Genomic DNA, 22,895 nt, shown 5'->3' on the forward strand with positions numbered 1-22,895 from the left:
TGCTTTTCCAAACATTTGCGACACTGCTGAAATGAAGTGCATAAATATTGGCTCACTTAAATTCTGTTCACAAAGTGTCTCGAACTCAATCAGCTGACATCTCGAGCCAATTTCGTGACGTTTGAAAATTGCATGTGCTGCTACCAGCATATAATCTCTGTTTAAGATTGAGACTGACCCCTGTAAACCATTAATTTTCATCTACATTTTTCAATATAACAGTTGTTTACCCTCAACCAGCACAAGTGCTTCTTGGCACGAGAGGGGAAAAAAAATGGTACAGATGTTGAATCTTGTAATACAGACTTGCTGCTTCTCGAGCTGCTCCCTAGAGATGGGTGCCACAGATATTTTCCTAAACTATGCGCAATATTTTGCACAACCTGTAGGAATCGGCGAGAGAAATGCCGTGTTTCTTTAAATCTAATGTTTTTAGTTGTTCTTTTTTCAAAATGGTGGAGCAGTCAGAACTCGGCGGTTAAATTAGGACCAAGGATTATGCCTTTAAGAACAGATTCGAAGGCCACAGCTTCGTCATTATATATCTAACGGCTGGCTGAGAGAGTGTACCTGCTACTGCACACCTAGCTGTGTTGCACCAAATGTGCATCGCTGAAGATTGGCGCTCAGGTGGACAGCAGGTGTGTGTGGAAAAACAGCCTGGTTTAGCTGTTCTTGCAGCCTTTTCAAATGCAACAGACAGAACTGAGGTTCGCACACTAGGTTAGGAACAAAGCGACAAAGTCTCCCTGTGTCGATGTAGACGACAATGAGTAAGCTGGTGTCATGAAAGCGAGCCTTTTGTCTGTTACATGCAATCACCTAGAACATTCGTTACTAGTGCAATACAGGCAGAAATGTGCAGTTTTGCTGACATTCTGGTTGGCTTACATTCGAGGAAACTTTTAGTTTCTAGATGTTCTAACATCAGGGCATTGCCCTAGGTTTGGGGTCAAGTTACCGTACAGACTCATGTAAGAGGCTACACCCACACTTTAGAGGGCAAAATTTTTGGGGAAAATTGAAAACGTCCTGCTGGAAAGCAAAGTTAGTTCCATTGCCGCTAGATGATGCTACCTGCTTTTCCATCGAAGCCACTCAGGCTGGCCACCATTTCTTTGTGTGGCGCATCATCTCGGGTGTGTTGCCAGTGTTTCCAGTCAGATCTGCGGCATTTCACCTTTAGAGAAAAGAGCCCCGTTCTGGTCAGCGCTGGTCAGGGACGATGGGCCGGCATCTGGGGTCGTTTACTGCAGCATTATGTCATTTGCGCCTCTCTTACCCTCTGCTACAGCTGTGGAAACAACACGAACCTTTAGTGGGCCGTCATCGACCTGATTTGTGTAAGGGCCGCACCCAGCCGAGATTGCAGAGAAAAAAGTGCGGCCCTCATACGAGCATATACGGTAGATTTCAGCAGACACGGTACACTTGTAGCAAAGAGACAAAGCAACTTGCATACTCAATATCTGACACCTCTAACTGAAAAGGTAAATAGACCTGCTGTGTAGCAAATGTTGCATCCCACGTACCATGAAATCTTGCAATACTGTGCAATTCGATACAACGTAGAAGAAAATTAAAAAATGTGCAGAACAATTACACCGTTCTTTGCTTCTTGTGCCTTCAGGTCACATTTTGGTATATAACAGAACCTGCCAAGATGTTATCAACTGATGATGGCACCTCTGTTGGAAGGCCAAGGAATACAGTCTAAGACAATTACTTTCGGCAATGCCTTCACTTTGACGCGACGGCACAGTCGGTGCAAAACCTCCACCACATTAGAGTGGACCAAGCCAATTTCATTTCTGACACCAGTATTAAAACGCTTCTCTCAGTACGTTGAGTGATCGTTTGCTCAACAACACAATAATAATATGCCCTGACACAGTCAACAACAGTGGTTGCTTGTTCCTGTGGTTAATAGACAGAACTATTTGGCTCTTACAGAGGGGAATGTGTGGGAGATTGTTGCTGTTTGTTGAAACCCTGTGAATGTGCAACACAACTAAACTGTTCGCAAGAACAATGCTGATGGAGGCAACACCAGTTCAGGAAATAATTTTTACGTTGCATTATCTGAGTACAACACGCACTTGCAATTGCTGGAAACGATCAACCTATCTTTGTGTGCATCAGAGTGCCAGCCAAAAGGCACAGATATAATGTGTGCTGTGTCCTTTAGCTTTGAGCAACATTTCTTCATGGATAAGGAGAAGGATTACCAGCAAGTTCATGCGTGCAGACAGTTTCATATGTTTTAGCAGAAGCAGCACAGTTGAAGCAACACGCAGATACAAAATCAAGAATTATCTGCCTCAATTAACACACAAGTTTCCTAAGATAAAAGTGTATGCCACTGGTCCGGCAAAGAGAAGTTGCCAACTAATAGTTGATTTGATTGGTCATGTTAGAGAGCAGCGCTACACGTACACAGGTTTTGCTGTTAATTCCATTCCATTAATTCCTTTCACTGCAGCAAATGCATGCCAGCCAATCAGTAATGAGAGTAAGCTGTGTGTTCTGCGTAAGGCGGGTGGGTTGGGGGTAGGGCATGCCCATTTCACGTCGCTGATCCTTTCATGAAGCTTCTATTCAGTTGGCATCACACAGAGGCCACATCACACGATCACAGGCCGACACAGAGGAGCCTTTTTTTTTATGGCTGTCTATTCTGGTTGGTTGGCACAACCTGTAGCTTTTGCTGTATTGCATGGAGTTGGTGAAATGGAGCACCAGCTTCAGAGTGAGCATGAATAATGAAGTCAGATTATAACCTACTACGCCTACTTATTCTCACAGTAGCACCTTTGAAACAACCAGTTGAACATATATATCATAAAAGGTTACATAAATGTGAGGGGACTGGCACCAGCATTTTGGAAATGAAAGAACAGCTCTTGCTGCTGCAAATACATCATCCTGACAAAAGCAGTCAATTAACGGTAATAAAAAGAAAATTACACTTGGTTTATATAAAAAGGAAAAGGCATCTTGGCTAAGTTTATGAGATTTTCTTGCAGAACTCATTTATGCTACTAGCTGTTCACGCTGCTCCATCAGCACGCAATGTGCGGCCATTTAGCACCTTCTATGTCACCCTTTAACATGCTAAGATCAGTATATTACAGTTACGCCTTGATATTATGAACTTCAACGTAATGAAGTATTTAACTTTTTGTAACATCTTGTCCATCGGACACCCTGTATTTAGAACCTCATTATAACGAAGTGTGTTTATACACGATTTCAATATAACGAAATTTCACTGCTGCCGCAAAGGGAATGATGGCTAAATCACAAGCAGCCACCTCCAAACGCACCTCCCAAAACACGCGTGCCGCGCGTTTTGACCTTCGAAGCGGAGCAGAAGCGACCGTCGAAGAGGAACCGCATTATGTTCTGTATAAGGTCTAACTGCCGTGGGGGGAGGCAGGTTGTGCGTAATACCAAAACATAGTAGGTGGCATGCTGAAAGCACAAAGATGCACACAAATATGTGATTTGATGTAACCTTACGACCCACAAGTAGTAGTAATATATGAAGTAGTTACTTCATAGAAAGCTTTGCAAATCAAGAACGACTGCACTCTGAAATGTGTAGAGTGAGACTTCTATGAGTGCACCACTTGCGTAGCTTCCGCACCATTGGCTGCAAGGTACAAAATGGAGTATGAGAAGGTCTTAACACACAGAATGGCAGTCTACTCAACAGAATGGCAAAAAGAGGCACCATTTGCACTTTCCATGGGCACGACAGGCTGTTCACTAAAGCCTGATTGTCAACAACTCTGCACAGGACAAAACATGGCATTGCTTGTGCATGCAGCACACGGGTGGTGGCAAACAAGGCACGCTACTGTGCACCACATGCATTTGCACACAGCTTGGTGCAAAGTGAACAGGAGATGCTATGCACCTACATGCGATCACACAGGTGATTGGTTGTGTTGCATCAGGTGCTAGCTTAATGCCGCGCTCCACCAAGATCTTGAGCCACACACAGCTCTCTCTCCCCTGTCACGGCTCCGTAGATTATAGGTGGTTGGCAAAGCTATCAAAAAAGCTAAACTGGTTTAAAGCAAAGTGAAAAACCAGCCAGAACACCCGAGTTGCGCCATACCTGCCAACTTTGTGAGAACAAAGAAAAACTGCACAAAAAAAGGACAAGACAGAGAAAGAACCACACGACACATAATGTCGTGTGGTTCTCATAATGTCATACCAACTAGCCCCTCACCGTACGCTTCTAGACTGCCAACTTTTCCGAATTTTGTCTTAAGTTTACACGAATTTGGGCTTACTTTACGATTGTTGTGCAAGTTTGACGAAAAATAAATTTTGTTTGCGGAACAGCTTTGACCGTCATTCACCAAACCTTTCGCTGGAAGTCTGATGGTGAAAGGATGCAGGAGGGCCACTTGCTTCAAGCAAGTTTTCACAGAAACACCAAAGTCATTGAGAAAGTCATTGCAACCTAAAAACAATGCGTTGCTTCTTAATATTTGCTAGGCTAAGTTTGCTGCTTGTGTCCTGTGTCTAAAAAAATAAATCAGCATTAATCTGTATGTGCCTCACAAAAAAATGTATGCTTAGGGTAAGCCTAGAAAAAAAAGGAAGCAAAAAAAGTGTGATATCCCCTCTCCCCCATGAATGTCATGTACACTGAATTTCACTAATCTTACAGTTCACAGATTAGCAGGTGTGGGCACATAATGCATAGCACCATACATTCTATCCAGGTGCACCTGACTGCACAACTATAGAGTGCCATGGTGTTGAAAAGGCAAAGTAAATGCTATTCCAAAGGAACTGTTCAACATTAATTGACACCGAAATCTGTGCAACGGGTCAACAAATCTGCCATAAAAATTCTCCACTTCAGTGCTGTGGTATGTCATACCGTTTTCAAGGAACAATAACTTCAGCACAAGCTTCAGTAGAACGAGCCCAGATATGTGATACTTGGCAGATCTCCAACATGAACAGGTATCAACCTTGCCTTGGAGATAGTACTGCTGAAGTACACTGAAAAAGAAGAGAAATAAAGTGCATTGAACACGGGAAGGAGTGATTTTATGCTACAATCTAAATCGCAATAAATTGAAGCCTCTAATGCTGAAAGTACACTTCACTGCATAAGAACAGGGCTAACTTGCATTCATGTTGGGTAAATGGCGCAACACAGATGTGTCCAAGAGCTAAGGAAGTGATGGGACAATCACTGGAGGAAGCGATGGGTCAGCGCCTGTCCCGTCACTTTTTTACCTCTTGTCCCTGTCTGTCTTGCGCTGTTTAACCAAGATGAAGCCAAACCAACTAGCCCAATAGACAGTTTTAACTTGGATGTGGTCGTCCATGCTGCCGCCCTCTATATTTGTGAATAAATAAGTGTCCGACTCATGAAATAAACTTTCAATGCTTGCACACTCTTTAACAGTACATAGTTGTTTAAGACTGGAAGCAAACTTCTCCAACCTGTGCAGCTGAATTCCACTAATCAGTATGTGCATACATTCACAAAAGGTAGTTAAGAAAAATTATTAAAATTTTCTCTATTATTACAGCAATTACACTAGCTTTTCTCCTGACATCTTAGTCCCCTATGCCAGTTTTATGGGTTTGTGCAATAAGTAAACTGGGGTTTAAGAGTGCAAAGTGTCTTGCTGTCACAATTTTTCGTATTCTTACCTCAACGAATTCACCTTAGCTTTGTACAGGATTGCTTGTCATGGTACCTTAATTTTCAAGGAGCACGCCAAAGTAGATATCATAACACCTGTTCTTTTAAACTATACAAATTCCTTTCAAAGACAGCATTAAAGGTATTTTGGGAAGTCGTACAGATGCAAATGGCAAGTAGTAAGTTGTCGAAATCAATGTGAAATGAAAGAAAAACAATAGGCCCAGCATCCATGTTGTCTAAGTCTATTGTCCTTAGTTCATTTCGAGCTGTTTGATTTCGACAATGGCTACAGCTGGATTACGTGGACACATGCATGCCACGTGCAAGACAATAGCAGCGTTCAGTTAGCCAAGATATAAGGATTCACTCATTGTTCTAATTACCTTACGAAACAAGTTGCATTTGCAGAACTAAAGCATAGCAGTATTGAAGTCGGGTCATTTAGTTGAAGTCCAGAAACTTGTGCCAGTTTCAATATATCCAAATGTAAAGTTTACTACAAAATATGTTTGCATTTCAGTTAATACATTTTTTCTCAAGCTGGGTACAAAGCTTAGCAGAATTTCTCGGAACTCGCTAATTCGTTAATCTACAACTGTAACATACCATTAAAGTATATTTAATTGAAAAGCTAATTTGTAGAAGTTGCTTATCAATGATTTGTTGTTGGTTATCACACAAATTCTGATGTATGCCACTACTATGAATCTTCAACAAAAATGATAATTTTGTTGAAGATTCCCCCGCATTTAACCATTGGAAACAGTTGTTGCTGAAACACCCAGTATTTTAGAGAGCACAGGTTCGGGACAGATATCTCAAATCCAGGATTTCTCACAAATGGGCATTATGAAAGTCTGGCCTCATTTCCACAATAGCAACATATATGCCCTAAAATGGGCAACTGAAAAGTTTACTGAAACTTTAATCATGACAACGTAAAACTATTTCACTCTGTTTGTATTCCGAATAGCGGATTTGAAATAAAAACGGAGTGTAATAGTTTAAAGCTATTGCAACTTTTGTTAGTTACCTGTCTGAACACTGTGATCTATCATAAAAGTATAATGCATGCCTCTTCAAGCAATCCACCTCAGGAGGCTGCACTATGCCACCTTTCACAGGCAATTTATTTGAAATATCTGTTTAGAATAACAAGAAAGGTGGCACACAGTTCGCCAACGCTACATAGAATGGCCAAAAGTTGAGCAACTTGGTAGGGACTCATGTAACTGCAAACATGGACACAAGTAGCAACAATGAGGATGACACAAGCACTGCTGGTATTTGTTTTCTTCTCTTCATTCCTACTTGTGTCTGCGTTTGCGTGGCAGCCTTTCAGTAACATCAATTCCCAATGCTTCCTGTTCAAGCCAATGTATCTTTCAGACATATATTAGGAAGCAAGTGCATACGTTGCCAAGTTTGCTACAACTTTCTCAAACAGCAGTGTTCCTAGTCTTCACACTTGCCACACGTAGAAGGCACCTTGTGCACGAACTCCCCACATTTTATTTGAATAGAATCAGCAGCTGCCTGCTACAGTCCAACCTTGAACACAACAGCACCCGTCAAGCTTTTCGCAAAGGCCATTTGCAATGAAATTTCACTTTGGCTAAATTATAAGTATACACTACTGAAGCAATCTTGGCAAAGTGGCAGGGCAGGCTATTGTCAAATTTTCTTATTAGAAGCATATAAATAGCACCTAAAACAATATGTGAACCTGGTGGATAGCAAATATGAAAAGTCCCAACACGCTGCCTTCATAATGTTTCAGCACGCCGCGGGTGGCACATAATCTTGGAGGCCATGGCAAGGAGTTGTGCATTCAGAGTCATGTTCCATTTTTGGCATGCAGTAACGGCGATGCTTTCTTTTTTTTTTGCAGTGTCAGTATCAAAAACTTCTACTTTCTCAAACCTTTCATTATGCAGCCGTTTGTGTTTCAAATGCGAAATTTTGCACAAAGGCTGCACTATATCTACTGCCCAATCTGAAACTTGGCTTTTTATACAGACCAAAATTTTGTAGCAGTTGGCACTGAAAAAAAAAAAAAGCATAGACAGAGACCCAATAGGTGCTCTAATAAGCAGGGGCTTGACAAATGTTCAAAAATGTGAGCTCGGTTATTCTGTTTTTGCTCATGATGACAAGTACAAAGTTGAAAATTCCTATTGCTACCTTGCCACTATTATATCTGGGCTGATGTCGACAAAACTCCAGAGTGCCGACACATGCATGTGCCGTGCTCGACATGTGTGCACAGCGCAAAAGACGAGGACTGAAGGAAGAACACAACACAGGCACCGACTTCAACTGATCTTTATTTGCGAAATCGCCAGAAGTATATACATGAGCAAAAGTAATGAAATACAACTTTTGCGTTATGTCACACATGAAACCCTATTGCATCACAGTCAGATACTTAATTTAATTAATTAATGGCCCATTCGTACATATAGATTCGCATCTATATCGTATAGATTTCGTATCTGTCGGCCCATTCCAAGCTGGTTAAACGGCGCATTGTAAATCTTTGCTTTACAGATGCCCTAAATAAGTCTTGCTTCCACTTTTTAATGCGCAGTCTCCTTGCGCAGGCCTCCCACCTAACGTACGCTGGGTATGCTGAGCTTTTATTTGTTTCAGTAGCAGAAAAGTTATCAAAGAAAAACTGGGAGGCAAAGCACCAGCTGACTGCGCTGCCAGAGACAATAAGCCAGTCGCAGTGCTCCCTTACTTGCACAAGATATCACACAGCTTGAAGAAGATAGGCAGTAAAGTAGATGTTAAAGTTGTTTTTTCTGCCCTGGAAAAATTATCAGTGCTCTGTAGGCGTGTGAATGCTTATGCCACATGACAAAATATTTGCACTACTAACCGTAGGAAGCGGTTTGTAGCATGCACCTTAGGTGCTGTTTACATGATTCCCCTGACTTGCAGTAAGAAATACGTTGGCCAAACAGGCAGATGTTTAAATGAGCGACTGAAAGAGCATTTTTACAATGTTTACACCGCCGTGCAAAGTCATCTCGGCATTCACTGCAGAGACTGTAATTGTGACCCGGAATTTGAAAACTGTGTCGTAATCTCCAAACACCGTGAACAGCTTACACGTGAAATCACAAAAGCTGACAAGATACAGCGGCTGGGTGACCTTTGCATCAGCATGCCGTCTATTGCCCTCACCAAAAACAAAATCAAGTATCTGGCTGTGATGCAATAGGGTTCATGTGTGACATAATGCAAAAGTTGTTTTTGATTACTTTTGCTTATGTATATAGTTGTGGCAATTTCGCAAATAAAGATAAGTTGAAGTCAGCACCTGTGTTGTGTTCTTCCTTCAGTCCTCATCTTTTGCACTGTGCACACATGTCGGTACTGAATCACCAACTCGCCCAAGCTTCCCCCTTATCATGCCATGGTCCTCCTGCAACCATGACAATGGAGTTCGACGAACACCAGGTGCAACATTAGGCCCATCTGCACAAACCTCTGGCTACGCTCATAGGTACTTGCCTCTGAGTGCACTCGCTCCACACTCATTCCACAGTTGTGAGAAAGAGCGTTTGGTACTGACGAAGGGTTTGAGTGGACGAAAGCATAAGCGATAGTGAGTGCTAGTTAACGTGAGTACGAATGAAATTCAGTGATGGTGACTTAAGTGAATGTAAATATGAATGTTATATACCTGTCTCGTTAAAAACCTGTGGCATTAGTAACATCTCTGTACAACCCACCCCTTACGTAACACCCCCTTGTGGGGTCTTTAGGGAAATAAAGTGAAGTGAAGAATGTGAGTGATTGTCGGCAAGTGTGAGTACGTAAGTGAGCCAGCGAGTGCGAGTGTCACAAGTACGAGTGTGAGTTGGTGCCGGTAAGTGTGAATGCAAGTGGCTACGAACACGAGCGAGTATTGCAGGAATGTGAGTGATCGACTATGAGCATGCATACACGAGTGTGAGCTCACAGCCTCGCACTCGTGTATTCACACTCGTAGGCAATTACTCCGAAATATTGCTAAGCGAGTACGAGTGAGTATTCACTCATTCTGTTGACCTACGGCTACACTATTCGCTCAGAGGTTGCTCTCCTGCACTAGTGAAACTGTGCTGCATAATTTGAATGTGCTACATGTCCAGCAGGGCTTGATTCTGTGGGAGGCAAAGCTTGGCAATCACAGTGGGCACTACAGCCAGCTGTTTCACTACATCGTTTTGACTGCGTGACCCTGCTGCTTCAACTTCAGAGGTGCTTGTACGGGTTTGTCTCGGGCAATTTCAGCCAACCTTGGCATAGGCTACCTTATGGAACTGAAATATTTTCTTGTACTTCATGCTGACTGTTTTCAAAAGTTGTATGAAAGTCCAGAACTGTCTCACTGTATCCAATGCTTGAAAGTCAGCTGGCACACTGTTATATTCGGTCTTTTATCGCATCGAGCCAAGAAAAAAATCTGATGATGCTGGGGAAGTTTATTATTATTATAAGCAACATATGGTTGTAGATGGCATAATTATAGAAGAATTGTGCAGTGCTGAGAATATATGCAGTTTTGCTCAGTAGTAGAAGCACATTAATACCAAGGAGCGAAAACACAAAGGTTTGTTCAGGAAGCACAGTGCAAAAATGTTACAAAACGTTTGTGGACAACATGGTGTTGTAAAGACATCGACTTTAGCATGGAGGAGAAGCATACCTTTTAAAATTTCAGTGTTAATGACCACCCCACTTTTTTAACAGAGCACTGAGCAGCAAACAAATACTACGCTTCAGAACACATAGAATACAACATCCCAATGACTGTTCCTTGCAGGCACTTACAGACGTCATTGGGCTTCAGAAGCACTGACACCTGACGGCAGGCACGGATGCAAAGTTCTGAGGGTTCAAGCACCACAAGCCGGTTTCCCTCTACTTGCACAAGCCAGGAACTTGAGAAGTCAGTTTCAGGCTGCATAGGACACCACCACCAGTTGCCATTAACACCAATTTCCAAACAATCCCAGCAGACTGTTGGCAATTTCATCAATCTCTTGCATCATCTCCAAAAGGAGGACAGGAAAGAAAGAAAGTAGCAGAAAGTTGACAAAAAAAAAATATCTCGCGGCCTTCGTGTGATTGGGATGCACTTGTGGGTTTGTCTACCATGGGATAAGTTTGCTGCTCTCTAACAGAAGCGGAGATAAGATGTGTTGGCCTCTTGGTATCACACATGAGATTAGGAGTGCCGGATATAGTGAAGCTTGTTTTGACAAGTGAGAATGTTCTCACAACACTGATAGCAAATTGGGAATCCAGCCTTAGTTCAGTCAGTGCCAAATGTGGTCTTGACGCCACTGCACAAGCATCAGGAATGGTTTTGCACACAATCGCAGGCATGCTGATGCTGTTTGGTTAGTCCCAGCTGGGCACATCATTAGGCTTCGAAACTTTAGAACAAGTTGGATATTGTCCTATTCGATCTGGTTTTTGTACAGAGTATTCACTGCTTGCTAATTCTGATATTTTTTAACCGTTTCTGAATACTTTGCAGTATTAAGTATGCAGGATCAAACATGAAAAAAAAAAAAAAGGGACTACTTTCATACTAGCCACAGCAAGCATAAAACATGGAAAAGTTCTATAGTAAAGCATGTTGCACTGCTCAGAAAGCCTTTTCCAACTATACCACTGGATCATTCACACTCAAGTTTCACTCAGGCATCGCATTTGATTGTAGGCTTTATTTGGTGCTATGTATGGATGTCACACACGCACTATGTATGGAATAAGTTGAGCATTTGCACTGTTGCAACATGTTGCAGCATACTGCGTTCAAAACATTGTGCTTTTTCTACTGAGGTTGTCAACTGATTAATCAAGTAATGCCTAAATTATAATAAAGTACTGATCACGTAGTTGGCCAAAATCATCCAAGAAATTGAGTTATGTGCACTTTCCCTAACATCTGTGTACAAATGTTTTGGGCTCTGTCTACCGATCCAAGCAGCCTGCCTTCATAGCAGCATCCATACTATTATCACTACCTGGCATCACCAACAGAGCACGCAATATAATGAAAAACCCAGACACATGAAGTGCCGCCATGTTCACTATAGTGCCAATGAGTCAACACTGAATAACATTGTACTATGCAGTCTTATACAGCTTTTTTTTTAAGATTATGTGCATGTCAATTATCACAACCAATGACTTAAGGAAGCAAAAAATTAAAGCGCTGATAGCATCAGCACGGCGTGGCAACTTCATGCATTTTGTACGTGACGTCTATGCGCAGCATTACGATCACTTGTTAAAACTGTAATGATTTCGCATGATATTGTGAGTACTGTGAAGGAACTACGTCATTACCTTTTGTTTTTTTAATTATGGCCTAATTACCACACCGCCACGCACAAAGGTTTGTATTCATGGGAACGACTTATCAAAGCGCCGAGCTCATGGCACGTCAACGTCAGCCTCACGGATGCTGCTGTGATGATAGAAGTGCACGGAAGTGACATCATGGTCTATGAGATTGGACCGTGTGCTGCCCAACCTCCGGAGGCCATGATGACACCATCAACAAGCCGAGCGGGCCTGGAAACCATGGCATGCCGACTTCCACGATGTAACACCAATACCTTGCTGGGTGCCAAAGTTCTACATCATGAGAGAGCGAAATGTGGCATTCTGAGCCACTAAAATTTGATTCAAGGGTAGGTCTAACTTTGCTTGCATTATGAATTTCCTGCACTTGATAACTTGAGTTTGTGTGCGTTAATTATCATAATTCCTTTTACTCTTGGTTATTTGGCATGCTAAGAAAAGCTCTGGAACAAAAATGGTGGCCTTGACGAAGTGTTGCAGGGTCCCTATAAGGTTATGTCCATCATTCTTTTTCTGTTCCGTTGCTCATCACGTGGCCCTTAGCTGCTGCTTAAACATTTTGTTAACCTCCATGTTCCTGTATGTTAGTAGCAGTGGAAGGCAATGATTGTGCCCTGCTTACTTCAAGAATAGCGATAAGCTGCTGGTCATGACACTGTAATAGCTGCTGTATAACCTCCACTCCATTTTTATTTTTTTGTAGATTTCCTTCTCACGATTAAGGTCCTCTGTGACTAAAGATTGGCCTAGGCACAGGCAGAACACATAAAATCAGCAAAAACTTCCAACAGATATTATTGCAAAGTCAATAAGGTGTGCAAAGTTCATAGTGCAGACTCTGCATCATACCAGATAGTAACTTGGTGCATCGGGACCATCAAACAACAGGAACCTCTGCAGGGACACCTCGGAGATGTTTTGCACAAAATAAGGCCTGTGAAAAACCTGCCTGAGAATGCGTGCAGCTGGAGGGGATGCCAGTTGCCTGTAAGACAGACGTGCACAATTCAAATGTCATGGTGCATTGCGTCTACATGTATACTCTCTTAAGGTACATGCTAAAGTTCATTCGAGTTGCCTAGGCCAGCAGAAAAGCTGAATCTGGCTATGCTGATCAATTCGTGGGAGTCAATGTCCCGATTGAGAAGAATAAGAGGATACAAGGGGCTGCATCTTTTTGTTCATGTGTAGAAACAGACATTGAAGCCAGAGGAAGCATCGCGGAAATTAAATGCGATGTTCAATTGAAGTGTAGAAATAATTAGATAAAGAGAAATGAAAGCAAATGAAAAGAAAACAGGAACTTGTTCAAATGTAATGTATAGAATGTGGGTTTCATTCCTACTGCGGCGAGGTATCTCGTGCATTTTCATTTCCCTTAATACATTTCAATTAAACATAGCATTCAATTACCACTACGCTTCCTATGGTTTCATTGTTTGTTTGTATCAATGCCCCAAAGCAACGTAAGTGAAGATTATGAGAGACGCCATAAAATAGAGAGCTCCAGATGAATTCTAACCATCTGGATATGTTTAACTTGCATGCAGAGTTTGGTACACAAGTGGTTTTTATGCATACTACGTGCCTCAGAATTTGCCCCACAGCCTTCTGCTTCTCAGCTTCAGAATGCTGTAACCACTAAGTCACTGCAGCAGGTTGATTTTGGCTGTGTAAGGCCACTGTGATGGTGTAACTGTGGCTAAACACAGCGCATTGTCCTGACCTACTCGTCTCAAATGCCGCAGTAGAAGCTAGGGAAATGGTGCCCATGACAACAGGCAAGGCATCCACATAGAAAGACAAAATTTGTTTGGATACTAAAGCCAATGAGGTGGGCTTTTTTAGACTAGATGCACCGGGCAGTATGAAAAGAAGATTCACAAGCTGTGTTACGTGGCTAAATAATGCGGGTGTCCTACAACGACATAGGCAATTAGGATAAGTGTCAAGCTGTCTGTTTGGAGTTTGAGACTTCTTGGAAAGCAGGAAAAGGGGCACTTACATATATCAGTGCAGAAACCCAATTTGCAAGCATGTTTCCTTGAATGATGCAATATTGCACAGTGCAGAAGCTATGCACTTGTCAAATTATAGGCATTCAACTTAACTGTAGGCAAGGAAAGCACGGTAGTTAGCTTACCACGATATATGAAAATAACGGTCATCCACCTGTTGCCACTTTTGCCAGTCAAGTAAATGGCGGGGTTCTTCCACACCACGGAGAGTCGAATAGAACTTGGCAGACGAATCATCTGTTAGTTCACGGTGGGCCTTTAAGAACTCGTGCATGTGCTTTCCATTGATGCTGTGCTTCAGAGCATCCTGAACAGAGAATGACAATTGCTAAATGTGCGACTCGCGTTCTTCGCATGCTATGCACGTTTCCGCCTTTAAAAGTAAAGCATACCTTTAAAAGTAAAGCATACCTTTACAACAAAGGGTACAAGGCTCCAAACGTAATCCACAGCAATCTCGGAATGACCGGTCAAGTCGACTATTGCCTTGAAATTTTCACAAGGCCAACATTCCGATTCGTTCATTGGGTTGAAAAATGGATTATGAACCAGGCACTTTGCATCGTGGTAATCTGAAATGAAACGGGCCGCAAGCCCAGTGCGCGCTCGTTGACCGGCTTTGAGTGTAAATGCTTTTGTACTGAAAGGTACACAAACTTACGTGCTAACGATGGAAACTGGCTCAGCAATGGTAAGGCAAGTAACCGAGCAGTTCGAAGCCCAGGGTACGTGTACCTGTCGTATAATCTGTCTAGAGTCATCCCCTCAAAGCAAATGTGAATGATCACTCTGAAGGCTACCAAGAGAATCGAGCACCACATCAGGATGTTTGTGACTCGCGCGCAGACACTTGTTGCTGAAGTGCTCGCACATGTTGGCGATCGTCTCTGTCGGAAGAACACCTCTTCGAGGCATTCATCGACTGCGCTATGTGGCATGTTGAGTCTCACGGCAGTCGCCAACAAAGTTCGTAGTTCCGCGCGAAACGAAGTTTTTGTGGTTTTCCTCCGCACGCTTCGCATGGTGACTAATAACGACTGCCGTATTGTATGACTTTGGTGGTAGTGGCCGGGCCGAGCGTACTTCCGGGCTACGCTTCGGAGATACACTGACGCATGAATCACGATCACGTTTTTGGCGGCCGCAACATGCCGCGATCTGACGACTGCCGTTTCTGCATGACGCACTGGCCGCACATGGAATCCATGGAATAAAGAAGGCCGCAGCTCTCTCGCCCAACTTCTCTCTCCCTCTCGCAACAGCTTCTGTAATGACTATGAATGATTGCATGCATGTTGTCAAAGGCGTTACCGCTGCTTACGGGAGCAACGTACTACATCATCTTTATTGACATAATAACAATATGTACTTTCAACTTAGTTATTTAAATTTGTAAAGAATGTATAGAATAGTTTCGCACCGAAGCGTATCCTGGGGGTGTAGCTCAGTGGTAGAGCGTTCGCTTCGCATGTGAAAGGCCCCGGGTTCGAACCCCGGCACCTCCACATAGGATTTTTTTTTTCTTCTTTTTGCTCGTATCATAATTTTATGGGAACTCGGCTGAGACGAGAGAGAAATGCGACTATAAAAAAAAGACGGTAACACAGACATGAGCAAAGAAAAAGCAGCTAAATTCCAATAAAGGTTGTGTATCTTCCGGGGCTGATGCAATCCCCGCTGGTGCAAAATGGCCGTAACAAATGCTTTAGGTAAAGATAACAGTGAAATAATGTACGACTACATAGCTCTTCTTGCTGCTGAGCGGCTAACAGTGCGACTTTTCATCACTTAAGGTCGCTAAAGAGTGATATTGTCAAGAACTATTTGCAACATCGGAGTCGCTGCCAATTTGTTTAATGAGGTCTTTCTTACTGGGGCCTTTCGATAACAAAAGCTACTAAGGTTCAGGGCAGCACCTCACTGTGATAAGATTTCACAAGCGTATCGTACTGCAATATATTCAGCAATCACATTCAATGATACATGCGGTTGTCGATTCTTTTTTTTTTTTTTTATGGCTTTGTGCACTTGGTAGCCGCGGAAGGTTTTCTGTGTGTTTTTCCTTCTCCAGCTTTCCTCCTCCGCTTTTTCGTGACGTTGACAACGTCGATATGTGCACGGAGGGATGTGACGTAGGAAACACAGCCATTTTCATCTTCGACTTCAGCTGTGGAATATCGTGTGAGAAATGGTCTGCTGTAAAGTTGTCGTTGTGCCAAGTGTTTCTCTAGTGTTCGATGGTGATTACTGCGTTGTCAACGGTTGTGACAGTGGCATGATTATCGCTGAGCGCGGTATTCGCACGGATCCTCGAATTCAGGGGGAAACCGCCCGTGGTAAGCCTTACCTCTATTCCATCGGCAAGCCCATGAAGTTCGAACCATGGTCCAAGCGGCGGTCCACGTGTAGGAGCCATGTCGCCCTTCTCACAGGCGAATGGTGATTGCGCAGCAGCCACTGAGAACACCGGACAGATTCCCGCAGAGCGAAAATTTTGAGTGACGCAGCTGACTCATCGCGTGCCGTCATTCCGTGCTATGAGCCAACCATGCCAAAAACGAGACATTAGCACGTGTGGCCTGGTCGCTGCGAAGAAAGCCGTTAAGAATGGCTTCTTGAAACCTTTCAAGCGCGGCTACAGCAGTCCTGTTGTGGCCTGCAGCAGCTCTGCGGAAGAATTACTGACCAGACGCTCAGCAAAAACGCGCGAAGATTGTGGTCGCAAGCGATCTGCCACCGACCGTAGTGGAACCGCGGAAGGACTGACAATGTGTATCGATAAGCGTCACGACCAACCCCGGGTCGGTTCTAGCCCCGAAAGTGTTGCGAACAACACCGAGATGCCGCCCAAACAGAATCACCACCGGCGTCGGCGGCGACGCGCTAGGCCTGTGCGCCCGGCGTCGACAGCCAACGGCTCCGGTGCGGCCGTGCCGCCAAGCGCTGCCGGCATTTGCATTGCGAGGTCCCCCACCAAGAAAGACATCGTATTTCGCGTCGAAACGACGTCAACACGTCCAAGCAAAGTGGACCGAAAGAAAAAGCAGGTCAACGAGGCGCCGAAGGTGTCGTCTTCGCCGCCGTACGTCAACTCCGCCATCGCGTTCATTTTGGGAGGCAACGAAGACCTCAGCGACACTGACAGCGATTGGGACGAAGTGGACGACGGTGCCGGAGGAACGAGCGACTTTGCCGTTGACGTCTTGGTGATGCCGCTGCTGAACAGTTTCCTTTCAGTGTCGGTGCTCTCCGACGCGTGTTCCAGTTTGCAGTGCCGAAACGGGGATCAAGTGGACGGTCGCCTGCCCGTGTCTCCGCTGGTGCAGGACGCCAACGAAAAGTGGAACAGAACGTATTACGGGGAAGACGTCGACAGGCCGCCGCGCGCAGCAAAGGTGATGTACCCGATAAGCGCTACTAGTACGGCCGCTCTAAAGCCGCCGCGTGAAGTTAAAGTGCGGTCACAGAGAAGGCCATCTTGATACGCGACCTCAGTGCAAGGGAATGAGCGAGCCCTTTTTGTGTTTGCGCATTTGCCCTCGATTGAAGGAGTCTGTTCCCGCCGGCATTACGTATGCGGGTCGCTAATGATTGCTTTATTTCTTTGGTCTTTGTAGCCGGCAGATAAGGGCTGGAAAGTTGCCACGCCGGTGTGATGTGGCGGCAGTAACAGCTGTTCGTTTTGCATACTCCCGAATCTCGTTCGTTAGTGTAAAAGCAACAGCACGTAGCATATTTGTAACTTCACTGCTATGCACTAAATAATAAGTTCTCTATGTAATCCAGCCGCTGGAGCTTTGTAGACGACTTTTAAGCATTTTCTAGAGCTGTAAAAAATGACCGAAAGTCGAGAATACCAAAATGTGATGTTCTGCCGGTAAACCGGAGTTAGTAGCAATTCTGTATGTTAAACACGCGGTTCAAGAACTTACAAGAGCTTGGAAAGGGTACTTTAGAACTACATGACAGAAATATGCTTGTGTGACAAGTGACCGGGGCTTCTGGGTGTCATGATGTATTATGTCAGAATATCTGCACTTGCTTAGTTTTACCCACAAACTCTAAGAAAAGAATTGTGTTGCCCATCTGTCAACGGCAAGCTTTGTTTTTCACTGGTGCACCTTCATTTGCAATCTTATTTATTTGACATTGTTTCTTAGTTGCTTACTTTGAATACATCATTTGTATTCTCACATATCTTTTTGTAAAAACTTGACATCGTGAAAAAAAAATTTGTGGCCAGAGATTTTTCTCAAGTGTAGTCATAGCTAGTCATCAACAAAGTCAGTACAGCACTGAACATTTCTAGTGAAATTGAAGTGGGAAGTCAAAAGTGACATGTAGCTGCAGCATATCTGTCTGATTCATCCTGCATCGCTATAGCCCCTTGTAAGTGCCTATGTGCAGGAGTATTGCATTGTGTGCAGCTTGTAATGGTTCCAAAGGCCCACACATTATCTACATTAGTGCTAAGATGTTATGAGAGTTAACTTTAGTAAAGCTGTTTCTGAAAAATGCTGACTATGCTTTGCTTATAGGTTGCATACAACACATTCCAGGCAAGTCACAGGTTGCTAGCATTCTAGGCCTTGCCTTGAAAACATTTTCAAGGTGATTCAAGGCCCGAAAGTTGCAGACTCCTGGTTCTGAAATCGGAAATTTGTTGATGCATTAGCTCTTGGTGTCTGCATTTTTATTAATAACTAGTGTGACAGCAGGTGATGTTAGGCAGGCTGTGATGGCAATGGCTGCATCTAGTTCTGGGAGGCAGCACTGTGTTGCTACGACTACCTACGCATACCAATAGAAGAACTGAACATTAATGTAATAACTGAGCACAGGATAGCTGCTGCATGCTACGCAAAAGGCAGCAGCTTAAAGCAAATGATAGTAAGAAGACTCCTGTAGCACATCGAACAAGTATGTGTATTTACTATTTACTGTGTGTATACTTATGTGTATATCTCTTGCTGTGATGCCATCACTCAGCATTTTTGCAAGTTCCTTTTCTCTCTCTCTCTCTCTCTCCCCACGTTTTTGCAAGTGCAATGTACCATTACAGGGGCTTTCCCCAGAGTCATACTTACCATGCATGCACTGCTTGGCCGCTCATGAATGGCCCTGTTTGACACTTTCTTTATTCCTTTCCTTTTTTTTTTGCCAGTACACCTATAAATGTTAAAGGAAAACGAGTCAGTGGTGACCTTGATCTTCAGTGCTCTTTTTCTTTTCATTCTAGAATGCAAATGTGCTGCCAAGCTGTTAGCTTGTCTATGCAGTGATGTGTTCTTATTCGAACATTAAAATTGTTTTATGTTTATTTACTACTGCTTCACATTTGTTTTTTAAGTGGTGGGTTGCATTGTTCAGTAAAATGCTTATCATTGTTTGCCTAGTTTTGAGGAGCTCTCGGTTGCCAAGAGGCAGCAAAACCAGTCTGCAGAAGCTGGCTTATTCAACAGTGCGGTGTACGTACGAAAAGTGGTGTTTCAATCCGGGCCAACAAAGAAACCAAGTGCTTTATTGAACATCCAAAACTCAAAAATTTAGTCTAATTGTGAAATTTGGCCTATGATAAAGCAGCTGTAAGTGCAGTATTATCATTTTAGAGCTGTTAGTACAAAAGTTAGGTTACTGTAGGTATTACGATTGATAGAATGCTGTAGATTTGTGCTCCTCCATGTCTCCTTGGTTCCTCTTTACAACCAGTGTTCGTTTCGCCCCTGTTAGTGTCTTCCAGCTCATAGCGCAAGGAAAACGAATGCACACCAACTAGTCCAATTCATTGCTCTTCTAAATGTGTGGTATATAATGTAAAAAGAATAACTACATAATGCCAATATTACTGAAAGAAAGGCATGGTAGTTTGGCAGGTATATCAACAGTTGGGCAGTTTTTCATTTTTCTTTTTTTTTTCTGTTGCAGGTCAACTTTCCTATGGGTGACAGGCTCATCGAGGTGCACAATGCGGATGACTGGGAACGCAAGGGGCCTTGGGAGCAAATTGCCTTGGACCGCCGTCGCTTCCAGTCCCGGATTGCCTCTATGGAAAGTGTGCTGGCACCTGTGCTCTCTCTCGAGCATCGACAGAAGGTCTACCACGAGATCTACACATCAGCCACAAAGTGAACTGCTGCTTGCAACCTGGACATTGTTTGCAAGGATTCAAAAATTTGCTCGAGCGCTGCAAACTCGGCAGGGACTGTCAGCACCATTGACTGAGAGGAACTCAGTGAACTTCCATGCAAGCCGACTGAACTTTTTCTGATGAATGCAGGGTTTTCTGTTGTTTAATTGTGCAGCTGTGGGAGCAGCTCACATTTGTAACGCCTAGTCCTCCAGCTTGAGAACACTATCTTGAATGGCAATTTGCTCTTCATTTTGTTCCAAGTTAGCTACAAACTCACCTGTGCATTGAGTTAATTGGACAAGATGTGTAACAATGACAGGGGGGATGGTCCGTTTTAGCACCATAACTCAATTGTAGTTTTCATTTTATGGTTTCTGTGATGTTACATCGGCTCGCTGCTCTGGCGGGAAGGCACAGTACTGCCAAGAGCTTCCGTAGGCCCAGAATCTTCTGCTAAATGTTCATTTGCCACGGTTAGGGCAGCTGTGTAGGTTTTGCAAGGCAGGTAGTGAGGCAGCCTGCGTGGTCTGCAACAATGCAAATTTGACTGTTTTAAAGTATGTATGACTACTCCCGCAGTAATGAACCACTGGACGAACAAAGAACAAATAAGCTAGACTTTGCTGCACATTAAAATTAAGGTTATCCAAATATTTTCAGGAATTGACAGTATCTTCAGCTTACCAGCAGATAATTTACCTTCGCAATGCATTCCACAGCATGCTCAAGTCTGTACGATACTAATAAAATGTTTTTTTCACTAAACTCGAGAAAATATATTCCCAGGAAAGCGCACATGTGTAAAGAACAGAACTCCCTGTAAAAGAAAAGAAATACCAATTTATGCTGTAGCGAAGTTTCATTCATATTTGACAATGCACCGAAAAGTGCTGTGATGTGCTCCATGCTTACGCTGTTGTCCCTTGTGCTGTTTTTGTGATGTTTATAAGAGATATTAAAAATTAAATGTTGTTTTGATGTGGTGTAGTTCTGTGTTTTTCCTGTTTTTGTATTGCTGTTAAAACACTTAACTCTCTTGCACAGCACTAATTTACCCATAAAGGCATGAAGAGCAGCTTTATTGCAAAAAAAGTAAGAAATTTTGAGCTGACCTGCCGTGTTAATATGGTCCTGTGCTGCTGAGCACAAGGTCATAGATTCGATCCCAGCCCTGGTGGCTGCATTCAGATGGGAGAAAAATGCAAAAGATGTTCGTCCACAGCGCACATGGTGCTCATTTGAGCGTCGAGTGGTTAATCCGAAGTCCCCCACTACAGCGTGCCTCGTAATCGGATCATGGATTTGGCAAGCAATTAAAATAATTTCCATGCTAATGACAGTGTAGTATCTTAAATTAACATTGTTCATTTGCTCCTCTAGTCTCCTAGTAACGTGCCTGCCACATTGGATTTCTGGCAAGTCAGATGCAGCTGAAGGACTTTGGCAGCCTTGAACTTTCTTGCTTGTTTCACTTGGCAACTGCCTTCACACCCAAATCCCTGCTTTTCCTCTAATTTTATCCAAAGTCTTGAATACTGTATTCTTGCTCTCGCATTTACGAATCGACAAGATAAGCTCTGCATGTGAAAATAGATTGCTACACTGTCTCCATGGCACTAATCTGTTGCATATATTCACTATATGGTCCAGGACCGCATTCTGGACAGCCACACTTTTGCGGATGTGACGTCTAATCTGATGCCTTAACAGCGCAACTGGCATTCATGTCTCATTGCATAGCATCAAAATTCACTGAAAGGGGTGTCTACCACTATAAACCTGTAATATTCAGGAAATTTATGAATTATGGAAAACTCGGCAGGAAAACTTTTCGCCCCAGTTGCTTTGAATCGGCAAAATTGGTGCCTGCTGTGTTTATGGCAAAGCTAGTGGTGTGCCAGAAGGAAGCAAAACTTTTAACTGGAAAAAAGAAATTATGGGGTTTTACGTGCCAAAACCACTTTCTGATTATGAGGCATGCCGTAGTGGAGGACTCCGGAAATTTCGACCACCTGGGGTTCTTTAACATGCACCTAAATCTAAGTACACTGGTGTTTTCATATTTCACCCCATCGAAATATGGCCGCTGTGGCCGGGATTCGATCCCGCGACCTCATGCTCAGCAGCCCAACACCATAGCCACTGAGCAACCACGGTGGGTGCAGTTTTCAACTGAACCTAGCAATCTGTAACTGACGGTGTCTTTTGCAGATTGTGTGAGGGAGCCTGGCAAAGGGGGGTTGGAATACTATGAAACATGATTCGATCAGATCTGGTAGAGCATTCCACTTGGTTTACAGCTTGCTACTAGTAGCTGAAAATTATGGGCTGGCATAGTGACTTGGTGAGCGATAAACAGTCCGTTATTTTGCTCTTTCACTTGAACTTCAAATGTTGTAGACTGACAGGAAAATTTAATAGAAACAGTGGCGGGAATAGGTGGAAAAATCGGAGAACTTGAAAATTGCGATGTAGTGGACACCCTGTCCAAAACGACGCAGCACATGGAGACCTCAATGACCTTGATGTCATGGTCTGCTCACTATAGTTAATTTCAAGCTTCTGGGCGGCGTACCCAAACAGCACAGACTGACCAGGAGAATGCTACAGAATGAGCTGTGACTAGTCGGCTAGCCCTGCTTTCTGTTCAAGAGCAGTTGTCTGCCAGTCAAATGAAAACGTG

At 43.5% G+C, this 22,895-nt stretch overlaps 2 protein-coding genes and 1 non-coding gene across 5 annotated transcripts; 2 read left to right on the forward strand and 1 right to left on the reverse strand.

Annotated features, from left to right (window-relative positions):
• Positions 1–318: 318 nt before the first annotated feature.
• Positions 319–15,406, reverse strand: LOC135916890 (uncharacterized). Of its 3 annotated transcripts, none has more exons than XM_065450331.1 (7): positions 14,744–15,406; positions 14,494–14,654; positions 14,208–14,389; positions 12,914–13,049; positions 10,517–10,646; positions 4,907–5,031; positions 319–1,180 (listed from the first exon to the last, which is right to left on the reverse strand). In XM_065450331.1, the coding sequence occupies exons 1-6, from the start codon at positions 15,102–15,104 to the stop codon at positions 4,940–4,942; spliced, it is 1,062 nt and encodes a 353-aa protein (XP_065306403.1). In that variant the 5' UTR covers positions 15,105–15,406; the 3' UTR covers positions 319–1,180; positions 4,907–4,939. The 3 variants fall into 3 exon arrangements, with proteins under 3 accessions (XP_065306403.1, XP_065306402.1, XP_065306401.1); XM_065450330.1 differs by having other exon boundaries at positions 319–1,294; XM_065450329.1 differs by lacking the exon at positions 319–1,180 and adding an exon at positions 2,291–3,655.
• Positions 15,407–15,515: 109 nt separating this feature from the next.
• TRNAA-CGC (transfer RNA alanine (anticodon CGC)) lies at positions 15,516–15,587 on the forward strand. Its single transcript has one exon. It is a non-coding gene; the product is annotated as a tRNA-Ala (tRNA).
• A 604-nt stretch (positions 15,588–16,191) lies between these two features.
• Positions 16,192–21,190, forward strand: PPP1R15 (Protein phosphatase 1 regulatory subunit 15). Its single transcript, XM_065450358.1, has 2 exons — positions 16,192–17,477; positions 20,008–21,190. The coding sequence occupies exons 1-2, from the start codon at positions 16,620–16,622 to the stop codon at positions 20,209–20,211; spliced, it is 1,062 nt and encodes a 353-aa protein (XP_065306430.1). The 5' UTR covers positions 16,192–16,619; the 3' UTR covers positions 20,212–21,190.
• The last annotated feature ends 1,705 nt before the right edge of the window (positions 21,191–22,895 follow it).

This window comes from Dermacentor albipictus, chromosome 3, assembly GCF_038994185.2.
Source record: "Dermacentor albipictus isolate Rhodes 1998 colony chromosome 3, USDA_Dalb.pri_finalv2, whole genome shotgun sequence".
NCBI lineage: Eukaryota > Metazoa > Arthropoda > Arachnida > Ixodida > Ixodidae > Dermacentor > Dermacentor albipictus.